The 12,613-nt window shown below is 45.4% G+C and overlaps 2 protein-coding genes across 7 annotated transcripts in view; both read left to right on the plus strand.

The window, feature by feature from the left end:
- Positions 1-4,370, plus strand: part of ARL6 (ARF like GTPase 6) — a 58,421-nt gene extending 54,051 nt beyond the window's left edge. For all 3 annotated transcript variants that reach the window (XR_011387812.1, XR_011387813.1, XR_011387814.1), the window contains one exon: positions 804-4,370. The gene's annotated coding sequence lies outside the window, so the exon portion shown is untranslated. The remainder of the gene's footprint in view (positions 1-803) is intronic.
- A 1,684-nt stretch (positions 4,371-6,054) lies between these two features.
- CRYBG3 (crystallin beta-gamma domain containing 3) overlaps positions 6,055-12,613 on the plus strand; it is a 135,229-nt gene continuing 128,670 nt past the window's right edge. For 2 of the 4 annotated variants that reach the window (XR_011387807.1, XR_011387808.1), the window contains exon 1: positions 6,055-6,407. Coding sequence is in view for 2 of the 4 variants with exons in the window: in XM_070071942.1 (XP_069928043.1) it covers positions 6,259-6,407 (149 nt within the window). In the remaining 2 variants the exon portion in view is untranslated. The remainder of the gene's footprint in view (positions 6,408-12,613) is intronic. The other 2 variants (XM_070071942.1, XM_051859382.2) reach the window with 2 other exon arrangements.

A 12,613-nucleotide genomic window follows, 5' to 3' on the forward strand; every position in this document is an offset into this window, starting at 1 on the left:
TAATATAGTGCAGTCCAGAAGTGTATAAATAATTGTTGTTTACAGAATAGATGTATTAAAATTGCATATCACAGGGGCCAGTGTTGTGGCATAGTTAGTAAAGCTGAGCCTATTTGGGTGCTGGTTTGTATCGCTGCTGTTCCACTTCCAATCCAGCTCCCTGTTTATTGCTTGAGAAAAGCAGTGGAAGATGACCCAAGTGTTTGGGCCCCTACCCAGGTGGGAGACCAGGATGAAGCTCCTGGCTCCTGGCTTGGCCTGACCCAGACCTGACCCAGACCTGGCCATTGTGCCATTGCGCCGTCAGTGGAGTGAACAAGTGGAGGGAAGATCTCTCTGTCTCTGTCTCTTTCTCCTTGTGTGTGTGTGTGTGTGTCCTCTCTGTAACTCTTTCAAATAAATCTTTTAAAAAACAAAATTGCATATCAGAAATGCATAATACAGTGCATGCCTCATACACCAGGTAAGTAAGTATTTTGGGAAAAGAGAATGTACGGGCAGAGTTTCTTATCTAATATCTAATCTGACCCATTATGTATGTCACAGTTATAAAACTGCATTAATAAAAGTCAATATCCTAATATACCTTTCTGTTTTCAATAGCATTCAACTCAGACAAAAAACACACCAAACAATTGGTGTGACACCTATTTGGGAATAAATTTTATGATCTATGTTCCCCAAAGACATTTTCCTTCCATTTATATACTTTTAAAGTACAATGTTTCAGTATTAGCATAATTTACACTGTTTGAAAACTATATATTTAATTTTTAATGTTAATGTTATATGTTTTTTTCAAGGGTTCATTGCTCTTCCTTTGATAACATCAAAAGAAGAAAAGAGCAAATATAATTTAAGTCTGACACATATTATTTAATTTAAGCATTAAAGGATGTGTGTTTGAAAGATCTCAGTCTCCACATGATCAGCAAATAAAAATCAAACAATACCATAAAACATCATGCACCCCATAGCAGTCTGAATAACCAATTACTTAAACATGTCACCATCTGCTCTCATTGAAACAGCAAGACTGAGGCACTTCTCTGTGTTACAAACCGTGACAATCAGAATGTAACAGAATAAGAAATGCTCCTCTCATTCCCCTCTCTCTTATTTGCTGTGGTGAATCTTGAGTATACAAATGAAGGGAAGGGGAGGATGTTCCCTTTCCCCATCTCCTAATTGCACTCTTAGATCCAGTAATAGCTTTTTGATGCCCTGGGCAGCATGACATTGCCTCATTTGGCCAGGCACAGCTATTATTCTAGGAGGCAGCTAGCGAAGTGCCCCAATCCATCTGCTTGCTTTTTCATGGGCTGGTGCTTTCGTTGATGTTGACAGCTGTCTTCATATTCCTGGGCCACCTGCCACTCAGGCAATACTGAGTGACAATATACACAGAAGTTTATCCCTCCGGTAGAGTTTTCAGAACAAAAAGCTTAGCATTTCCAAACTACTTTTGCATCTCAGTTCCAATGCTGCAAGAAATTGCACTTTGTCTAGTCTCGTACTTCAGAGGAGTATCGTACTTATGCTTTGGGAACAGCAGGTCAGTAACACTGTGATGAACTTCAGGTTTTTTCACGAATCATATAAACTAGTGAAGTATAGTCTTTTTGTAGAAGTCAAGTGGTCACAGGAAGTGGAGGGGAGCATAGACAGTTAGTTCTTCTAGTGAGCATTCCAGGAGTCCCCTAAGCTGGGGATCCATCCTGTATTTGCCCATAGCAATACTTCCTAACTTGCCCTCTTTGCTCATGTGTTTCCTCATCACACACATTCACTGAAGGAAAGCACTTGTCCTTATCCATCCCTGTTTCTAAGAATGAGCAGGTATGTGACACATAGCAAGCACTCACAAATACATCCAAGTTTTGTGAGATCTGAAATTTCTGCTGTTTAGGAGGTTTTTTTTTTTTTTTAAAGAAAAGCAGTTTAAGAAAAGTTAGATACAAAAATGAATACTGATTTGGAATGCAATACATTAGTTGTCACCAATTGTAATGTTAGTGAAATGTAGTCTTCAGCATATGAAATACTATCACATAGTATGCCACCAAAAGTATGAGAAAGGGGTATCATTGTAGAGGTATACCAGAAAGTTAGAAAAATACATTGCTTTTATAGGCTTTACCTTTTCCTGTAACCTGATTCCATCATTACTCATTTGTACACATGCATCATTATCATACTGTACCCCACAAATAATCCAATTTATATATATATATATATATAAGATTTTGCTTATTTAAAAGTCAGAGCTACACAGAGAGAAGGAGAGGCAGAGAGAGAGAGAGGTTTTCCATCCACTGGTTCACTCTCCAGTTGGCTGCAATGGCTGGAGCTGTGCTGATCCAAAGCCAGGAGCCAGGAGTTTCTTTCAGGTCTCCCACACAGGTGCAGGGGCCCAAGGACTTGGGCCATCTTCTACTACCTTCCCAGGCCATAGCAAAAAGCTGGATAAGATGTGGAGCAGCCGAGACACGAACCAACACCCATATGGATGCCAGCACTGCAGGTGGCAGCTTTTACCCGCTATGCCACAGCACCGGTCCCTCAATTAATATATTTCAATTAAAAATATATGTACTGCATTATTGAACATATGAGAGAACTTAACATCAGTTAGAAGTAATTTTTCCTCTTGACTTGGTCTTTTTGTGCCTGGAATAATCTTCCATGTGACACCTGCCTCTGCTTTACATTTCAAATCTTGTTTCCCTTCTACAGCCCACATATTTTTAGTGCTGGGCCACAGGATGAATGTTCATGTCATTTTCTTAAAGATATATTTATTTGAAAGTCAGAGTTACACACAGAGAGAAGGAGAGGCAAAGAGAGAGAGAGAGAGAGAGAGAGAGAGAGAGAGAGGTCTTCCATCCGCTGGTTCACTTCCCAATTGGCTACAATGGCCAGAGATGTGCTGATCTGAAGCCAGGAGCCAGGAGCTTCCTCCAGGTCTCCTACATGGGTGCAGGGACCCACGGCCTTGGGCCATCTTCTACTGCTTTCCAAGGCCATAGCAAAGAGCTAGATTGAAAATAGAGCAGCCGGGTCTTGAACCGGCACCCATATGGGATGCCGGCACCATAGGCAGTGGCTTTATCCACTACGCCACAGCGCCGGCCTCAATGTTCATGTCTTGATAGAACCAATGACCCTTCATTTTGGTTCTAATGCTTGGTGAGTTACACAATGGACACATTGAAATTTAACCAACTTGACTATATTTTGGGGAGGCCAAGAGCCAACTAAATATACCCCCACTGAATCCAAATTAACTGTATTCTCAGCTTAAATACCCCAACATATTCCAACATTCTCAAAATAACTCTGACACCACCTAAGTCTTGGAGGAGTCTGATGGAGGGAAAATCCAAAGGCAAAGAAGATATCATGGTCTCAGTCAACATAATCAAGTTAAAATATTTACTTTGGTAAATTTTATAAAGACAGCTGACCATGTGACCACATTGCTCAGCTGTCTTTGGAAGAGATGGTGCCAGGGAGGTACCCTGAAACCTGAGCTACATCAGCTTCACAACAAATGTGCTTCTGTGGATGCATGCACTAAGTATCCAGGGGATAGCTGAATGAATGAATGAATGAATGAAGTCAATTTTGCAATATCAGTATCTCTAAGATTTACACAACTCTAAAATTTGACATTTTTATTGATTTCCTTATACAATCTTAGAATTTAGTTTTCAGAAATTTGTTATGAGTTCAGACTATAAAGAGGTAGGACATCTAGATAACTGACAAATACTGGAAAAACAAATAAGTGAGAATTCAGGGGTCTTTTAAGAATGGACTTAAACTAGTTTGCCTTGATAGAGGCATGGCACAATGTATATTATAAATTCACTCAAGTGCATCGCTCTGCCAGAGTGGAGCTCAGAGCCTTGTTAGATGTTGGCTGTTTTCTTCCTGAAGTAGTCGCTCTTGAGAAAAAAATGTATCATGGGTCTGTACTGGTCCAACTTCTCATTTAGTGGCCTCTAATAACATTTATATTATCAGGGACTATGCTGTGGTGTAGTGGGTGAAGCCTCCGCCTGCAGTGCCGGCATCCCTTAAGGGTGCTGGTTTGAGTCCCAGCTTCTCCACTTCTGATCCAGCTCTCTTCTGATGCACCTGGGAGGGCAGTGGAAGATGGCCCAAGTGCTTGGGCCCCTACACCCACATGGGTGACCCGGAGGAGGCTCCTGCCTCTTGGCTCCTGGCTTTGGATCGGCCCTGCTCAGTCTGTTTCAGCCATTTTTGCAATGAACCAGTAGATGCGAGATCTCTTTCTCTCTCTCTCTCTCTCTCTCTGACTCTGCCTTTTGGGTAAATAAATCTTTAAAAAAAAAAAAAAGAAATAAAAAACACATTATCTTACACCTCTTTGAGTTGTTCATTATCAGAAGGAATTCTACCTGGATTGCATTAGCATTTTTTTTCCTACAGCACTGTAGAAAACTTAAGGAATTTACATATGCTAATACCTCCTCACAGAGGTTATTGGAGAAATATGCGGTCTGGCAGGACATTTTTTTTCTTGAGAGCTATTTTTAAGAGAAATATCATTAAAACCATCATCCACTAACAAATATTGCTGTCTCCCAACCTGCTTTTATCCCCAGAAGGACTTCCTGAACAATGTACCTTGTAGGTAGGCATTGGGGTAATGGGGCCTGCTCTGGTCACAGGCCACGTGGGGGACTCATCTGGTAGTCATTTACCAATCAGCCCTTCAGGGGGATACTTAGCGTCCAGGCCTTCTAGCTGAAGGGAAAGGTTTGTTTCTGCTCTCTTCGCTTTTACGTTCTTTGGCTTTCTAGTAAGTGAACGGTAGTGGAGATTCCACCCGGAAATAGTAAAGCTAGAATGAGGAACTTCTAACGTATTAGCTTAGCATTTTCCTATTTTCTCAGACTCAGAGAAGCAGGAAAGATTTGCAAAGATAAAGAATAAAAAATTTATCTTGGCGGATAATCTGGCAGGTTGGTGGGTTCATTCCAGCCACAGCAATGTACACTGCAGTGAGCAGGAGCTGAGGCGCTTCCAGGAGGCGGCTGGGGGCGGCAGGCGGGCTCAGTGCCACCAGCCGGTGCGGCAAGGACCCGGGGCTCAGACGTGCGCATCTACTCAAAAGCAGCCCTCTCCTGCAGGGTCTCCAGGCCAGAGCTGGGATTATCCACGTTCCCCCATCCCCCAGCCCGGGGGAAAGCTGCGGTGGACATTTCACTTTTATCTCATTTCCTTGTGTAAAAGGTATAGTGAACAAACGCCGTATCATTTCCTTGACTCGCACACGCTTTAAACGAAATGGAAACACCTGGGCTGAACGGGCCTCTCCTTGCTGTCCACCCTCGCCACTGCCAGGCTATAAAAAACGTAGGCTAACCACGCTACCCTATTTGACGTTGACTTTAAAGGGAGTCTTAAGGGCCTTGTCCTTTCCAGAGCTCAGTGACGTGTGTGCCGACAACCGCACACTTGCCTCGGTCTTTATAAGGCTGAATCGCACCTGCTTTTGATCCGCGTCGAGTGTGTAAAAAAAGGGGTTCGCGGGGTAGAAGGCCACCTGGAAGGTGAGAACTTTCAGGTGTATGCGGGTTCGAGAAAATCACTGCAGGTCAAGCCCACGGGATCAGCGGCAAGCGGGCAACTCGGGCGGGCACCGCCCCCTTCACCTGCGGGATTCTGCGCCGGGCAGACCGCGTCCTGCGCAGGGGCGCAGTGGGCTCCCGGGCGGCTCAGGACGACTGCCGTTTACCAGGTGTCTTCACCTTAGTTCGTAGACCTCGAACTTGGCAAAGTCTGGGAACTCTTTCCGTGCCCTCACTCAGGATAGGAAACAATCTGTAGTCAACTGGAAGCAAAGCCAGGTAGGCTAGAGCCTGGACGGCTTTTGGGCGGGAAGCCCGGCGTCCCCGGGCTGCGCGTGGCCCCCAGGGCCAGCACTCTCGGCGGGGTGGCGGCGGCGCGGGGCTCCGGGCGGCGCCGCGGCCGCTGGCTCCTCCTGGGGGCGGGCCGCGCGGGGCGAGGGCGGGAGGAGGAGCAGCCGGCGCGGCGCGGCGCGAGCAGCGGCAGCCGCGCGGGGAGCGCGTCGCGCCCGCGCCTCTCGCGCTCGGGATGGACTGAGCCGCGCTGGCGGCTCGCGCCGAGTCGGGTCTTGCCCTCGCCGGGTCCCGAGGCGCCCGGCCGGGCCGGGCTCAAGTCCCCGCAGACGGTCCCGGGCCGGGCGCCCGCCGCGCCGGGGAGATGTCCGGCGGCCGGAGGAGGGGCAGCGCCCCCTGGCACAGCTTCTCTCGGTTCTTCGCTCCCCGAAGCTCTTCCCGGGACAAGGAAGAGGAAGAGGAGGAGAAGCCGGGAACGAACCAGCCGCCCGCTCCGGGCCGGGGCACTGCCAGGTAGGGGGCGTCGGGGGGCGGACTCGCGGGACTGGGGCTCCCGGCTTGACCGCGGGGCCACGCAGCGCTTCGCTCGCCACTTTCTGTTCTCCTTCCTCCATGGCTGAAGTTTCCTCCCGGGTTCCCAGTTCCCGGTGCCGCGCACTCCCCTCTCCTGCGTGCGCTCAGCTCCCGGCGGAGTTCGCTCTCCCTGCCCACCGCGTCCTCGGAACGTGAACCCCGCACCGGCTCGGCGCGCGCGCCTCTTCCCCCAGTGGTGCGGCCAGGGCGATCCCGCGCGTCCGCGGGCGGTAGTGGGAAGCACCGTGGAGCCCGGGCGCGACCGAGCGCCCCTCGCGTGGCTCGGTGGGGCCGAGGTGGAGCGGGTAAATACAGCGCTGGCGTCACTCCCTCGTCTGCGGTTTTATCATCTTATTTACATGTTTCTCAATTTTTTTTTTAAAGAGTGAGCACAAGTTCCCAAAACTTCGTTTAAAAAAAAAAAGACACGTAAAACTTCTCATTAGCTTGGTCTGCCATTGAGTGGACATTTTAATGACCCCTCCCTTTGCCGGTCCTTTTGGAAGCATCTGCCTCAGCGTCCTAATCCTGGGTTAGTTAGGCTGTGTTGCTTTCTGTCACTCAGACCTGTTCTAAGTCATCCTCTCTATTTCCCCTGCCTGCCGAAAAAAATCTCGTTTTTAAAATACATGTCTTTCTTAAAATACCCCTTCCTGCGTCTTTCCACCCGCCCTGGGAGCAGGAAGAGGTCTCAAACGGAACGCCCCTCACTGCTGTAAACTTTAGATGGGCACGGAGGCACAGGACACTCCCTCCTTGCTCCCCCAAATGGCACAAGCAGAGGGTTACCCTGGCCATTGGCAGGACGCCTTCCAGAAATGTTTATTTCACACCCGAAAGACTTCGCGGTTGCTCCCAAAGCGAAGTGGATAGCGAACAGGGAACTGTGGCCGAGCCAGTTGCGTTGGGCTTCTGTGATTTGATTTTAGTCGTGTGTTGGGAAACATCTCCATTAAGATCCTGTGTTCATAAGACACCTTTCTGAGAAAGCTCCTGCTGTGATTGACTGGGCTGTTCTCCTGGGAAGTTGTCCCCGAGGCCGCCCTGACTGTTGGAGAGTTTACAATTCAAAGTTACACCGTGGTTAAAAATAGACTGGAGGTCTGACAGGTCTGGTGCAGGATGTCAGAGCTTTGCTGGTGTGGGCAGACAGTCTGTGGTGGCACTAACCGTCTAGGACAGTATGGAAGAAGGCTTTAGCAGAAATCCTAACTAGACTGCCAAACTTGGGAACCTGCGAGCCAGTTTAAGAAAGGAGTAAGGCCAGTTTCAGGTTCATATAATCCCATCTGCCTCCAGGCTTTATTTTGATCTGTTATGCTGCTTCTGCATGCTAATTTCTTTTCTGGCTAGAGCTGTGACCACTCTAGCAGCTAGTTCCTTGTCTACCACTTCTCTGGCTGTTCTCATCGTTTCCAGATAGACACAGGCTGTGTGGCTCTTTGACAATGAAAATTTTAATTGTGCTCATAGGAACACTACTTTTGTCCTCATCTACTTTAGAACTTGCCAGATGTTAAGAGGATAGCAGATAATCCCTTGTGTGGGTTTTTGACTGTTTTAAATGAGCTTAAATCTTTCTTTTCAAGGGTATAAACAAACACAAAGCCTTTATTGAAAGTTTAATGAAACAAATGGAAAAACCCTGTAGTACCAAATGTCCCAGTAACACAACAATCCTGGTATTAACAAGATTGGAAACAGAGTTACAATTTGTCACCTTGATCTTATTTCAGAATCAAAAGGGTATTTTGACTGTTTCTGTTTGGGGCGATAAAAACAGAGCAGGCTTTATCTTCTGTAGTAGTGGTTTCAGATGCAGAGGAGTCTCTTCAACATAGTGGGCTCCAGGTGGCCAAGTGGATCATTGAAAAAAGGCTTTCTCCATAAGCCTGGAGAAACAGAGCGCTTGAGAAGAATAATGCTAGCACTGGTCACTTGTTTAGCACTTTCCCATCCTCAAAGAACTTTTAGAAACATCGTATTGAACATGATCTTTTGCAAACCTGTCTTATTGGTATCCTGATTTTATTGCAGAAAAACAGGGTTAAATAAACTTGCCCAAAGTCACATCTGCTTTTCAGTCAGTGGACATGTGTCAGTTCTTATGCTGTGGCTGCAACTCTGAGGTCTCTTAACAAGCAGGAAGGACAGATGCCCTCCCTCTGGTTTGTCAGTGTGCTTGAAATTCTCCCAAGGTTGTGTTGTTAGTCTCCTTTTCTGTACTTCCTCTGTTGACTTACATGAAGTTTCTTATGTAACTTACACATGTGCAAATACAAAAAGATACAGATACTCCTGAAGAACAGATTCTTTTAACAGTTTCATAGAACAAAACATAAAATACATAATTATAAGGTCAATAAAAGGTTTACAACATTATCCTGTTTTGACTATACACAAAATGTATGGTACAAATTGGGATAAACACAGGGTCAAGCAGTCTTTTGGGGGCTTGCATGATGTCCTGAGACAGGTCTTTCTGCATTTCCCTGTTTGAGCCACAGAAAAACCTTTGCTTTTAAAGAGTCTTACGAGTTATGTGAGCTTCACTTGGTGTGAACACATCATTTATGTGTTGAGTTTCCTGCTGCTCTGTTCTCATTCATCATCAGCAATTAAAGAAGGCCTGTTAGCATCAGCACGCCGATGTATTCAGACTCAGGTGTGGGCACTTACATTGCTCACTCATCCTGTCTTGGTTCACAGATCCAGGAAGTGTTTATATGTTTTTTAGATTTTACATATATACATAATATACATATACATAATATATGTAAAATCTAAAATATACGTGATTATGTTTATATAATTAAAATATATATGTGTAAGCAAATGAAAATTGCAATTGAAGTTTTCTTAGGAAGCTAGAGAACTCCCAGAGTTCTGTGGATCCTAACTTGGAGAATCCCAGCTGTAGAGTTAAGCTCAGCTTATGAGCACACAAAAATGGACTCTTTAGGGGTGATAGGGGAGACCAGGGAGGGCTTCATGGTAGAGGTGATTTTAACTGGGCCTTGAAGGAACTGTTAATGTTTCTATAGGCCAAACAAACAAAAAAACCTTATCCAGGACCATAGATACAGGGAACAGGTATTCTAGTCTAAGCAGAGGCCTGCATGAGTTTGTGATTTGTTAGGAGCTATGTCCATTAGTGGGACCGTGTGAAAGAGGCAGTAAGAAAATTAGAATGGATCCGGGTTGTAAAAATCTCTGTCTAAACAGTGTTTAGCTCTTGATTTAAGGCTTAGGAGAATTTTTGTAAAAGCCTCTTAAGCAGATATTGCTGCAATGTGAAACTGGGAGGGATACCTGCCGCCTTTTACCTGCTTTGAGAAAATGGTTGCTCAACTTTGTTTGCTGTATCGTGCTTAACTGACCTGTTTAAAATGAGCTGCCTGCATGCTTGTAACTCAGGAGGGAGATAGTTAGCTGAGCACAGCATTTATCAAGAACTGATTATGTACTTACTCCTTGGCTGGGTACTTGCAACCATCTCATTTAGCCCTTAGACTAAAAGGTTTGTACACTTATTATCATCATCTGAAAATTAAGGAAAGTCAGAGTGAGAGTGTGCTTAGTGGTAGAGGCAAGAGGCATTTTGGGTGGAACAGTTCTGTCCTTTTAACTGGGCTCTCCTGTCCTTAGCATGATGTTTGGCATCCATGACTGTGTCCACTAATTGTCAAAGGCATCCTCTGGTCTTTGGCCTAATTCAAAACACCTCCATCCAGGTAGGCAAGTAACAGAGTGGCACCACTCCCACTGGGAAGTGATCAACCTCAAATCACGAGAGGGGGTAAGTAGCAGGGATGAGAGTTGAACTCAAGTCTCTCTACCTGCAGCTCTGGTTCTTGTTTCCACACCATGCCTCCACCACCCCCTGTGCTGTGCTCCTTCGAAAGCACATGTGAGGGTGTAAGTCAGTCAATCTGTGTGGTGTGTGTCTAGTATGGTTCTGAGAAATGGGGGCTGGCGCTGTGGTGTAGCGGGTAAAGCTGCCACTTGCAGTGTCGGCATCCCAAATGGGTGCTGGTTCAAGTCCTGGCTGCTCCACTTCTGATCCAGCTTGGCAGGTGCAACAGTCTTGGCCTCAGCACACTCCCACAGTTGTGCAGGGAAAGCAGATATTGCACAAATCTTTCTTCGTTTCTTAAACTGCCTAGATGACAGGTAGGCGATTGCAGGAGTGTTTAGCAGGTGTGATCCCATTCTTTTGAAATTCTCTTAGAGGAAACTGCTTTTTATTGGATTTAAGCTTTTTTGTTTAAGTGTTGCTACACATGTGTCTAATGTTTTGCTGGGCTTTTTGTGGTTTATAAACTTGACAGCTTTGTATATTGACTTCTGGTTATGGAAGGTGAGGGCTTTGCTGTTCTCATACTCCTTCACATCCTTTCATTCAGCTGGCTGAAACAGTTCTAATTTGGGGATTAAATCAAAAGTCAGCCCTCAGGTTTATTTATGACTAGGTAAATATTAGTTGCTGCTAAAGCAACTCCTGTACTATGATTATGTTTCTTTGTAGGATACTTCATTTTTCCTGGAATGAATTACCTTGTTTTTCTTACTGCTGTGTCTTCTAGGATGCTCACACACAGTTGTAAAATTCCTCTCAGTGTGTTTCCCCTCATGCGGTTGAATGCCATCTCTCAGATGGCTCCTTTGAGCTTTTGCTGGTGCTGAGCCTTCCCGTTCTGTATCCTGAGCTTGCTGCAGTGACCTCTGACTCTGTATCAGTCCCTATGTGCGGACCTCACATGTTCATCTTTCTTGTTGTCTCCCATGTTTTGTGGAGTATTAGCCAACAAGAAAGAGTGTGTGTGAGAGAACATTTCTTCAGTCTTTGCACTTCCGAAATAGCATTCTGCTAACTTAAGTGATAGTTGGGTATAAACTGAAAGAGCAGGAATTACTCATTCTCAGAATTTTGGAGACATTTCTCTCTTACCTCTTTAATTCTGGTGTTGAGAATGTGATTTCTGGACCTGCTTATGTGACTCATGTATTTCTCTTTTTGTGAATGTTGCGAATTTTGGAATCTCTTTCATCCAGGCTCCACAAAGCCTTAAATAGTCTTTTTCATTGATTTGGCCGAGCCATTGGAGGGTTCTTTCACTTGGGAGACTTGTTGTGTTTTCTCATGTAGGATGCAGAGGCTTGTTTAGACTCCCTGGATGTGCTCAGTGCTTTGTATGCTTCCACTGTTCTTCATGTTCCAGAGCCTGGGGCCTACCATTTTGAACATTTCGCAATCTCCTACCAGATGTCTGTCCTTTGTGGTTTGAGTGGGAGTGAAGGTTAACAGATTTTCGGAGAGTCCCCATTTCTAGCCAAGTGTTGCACCCCGTAACTTAGGCCTCCAAGTCTTTCAGGATTTTTCTAGAGTTGGGTCAGCATAAACTGAAATGATTTTTTTTTCTCTTCAGTGTCCATTTACACTGCAGTTTTGTTCATTTAAGTCCTTTTTCTGCCTTTTCTCCTTTAAAAATCTGTTATCTCCTGAATGCTGTTACCCTTCCTCCTGATGCCTAGCAACATGTTATTTGTTTCTCTGCTGTCCTTGTACTGCGACTTCTTGGTGGAATAGAGTTAAACTCAGGTGTTACTCTATCCTGTTTTGCCACAAGTAGCTAGAAAATCTGTAGATATCAGTGCTGCCAGACTATTCTTTGAGTATAAATTGAACACTATAACCAAAGCTCTCAGCAGAGGCCGTTGGGAAATAACTGCTAGGAAATGACAAAACAGAAGCCTCCAACACACTTGTAAAGACAGATACTGTGTTTTGTGTCCTAGTTTCAAGTAGGGGGGCTGGATCAAAAATTTACTCGATTGTGATAGCCAGAATGCAAAGGTTGCTTGCAACCTATTTATAAGATACAGTTTGGATTGTACTAGTATGATATGCTTTTTAAGGATCTTTTTTTCTTTAAAGATTTTATTTTGGAAGAGTTACACAGAGAGAGAAGGAAAGGCAGAGAGAGAGGTCTTCCATCCACTGGTTCACTCCCCAGTTGGCTGCAATGGCCGGACCTTCGCCGATCTGAAGCCAGGAGCTTCTTCCGGGTCTCCCACGCAGGTGCAGGGGCCCAAGGACTTGAGCCATCTTCTCCTGCATTCCCAGGCCATAGCAGAGAGCTAGA

The sequence above is a fragment of the Oryctolagus cuniculus genome, chromosome 4 (genome assembly GCF_964237555.1).
Source record: "Oryctolagus cuniculus chromosome 4, mOryCun1.1, whole genome shotgun sequence".
Taxonomy (NCBI): Eukaryota; Metazoa; Chordata; class Mammalia; order Lagomorpha; family Leporidae; genus Oryctolagus; species Oryctolagus cuniculus.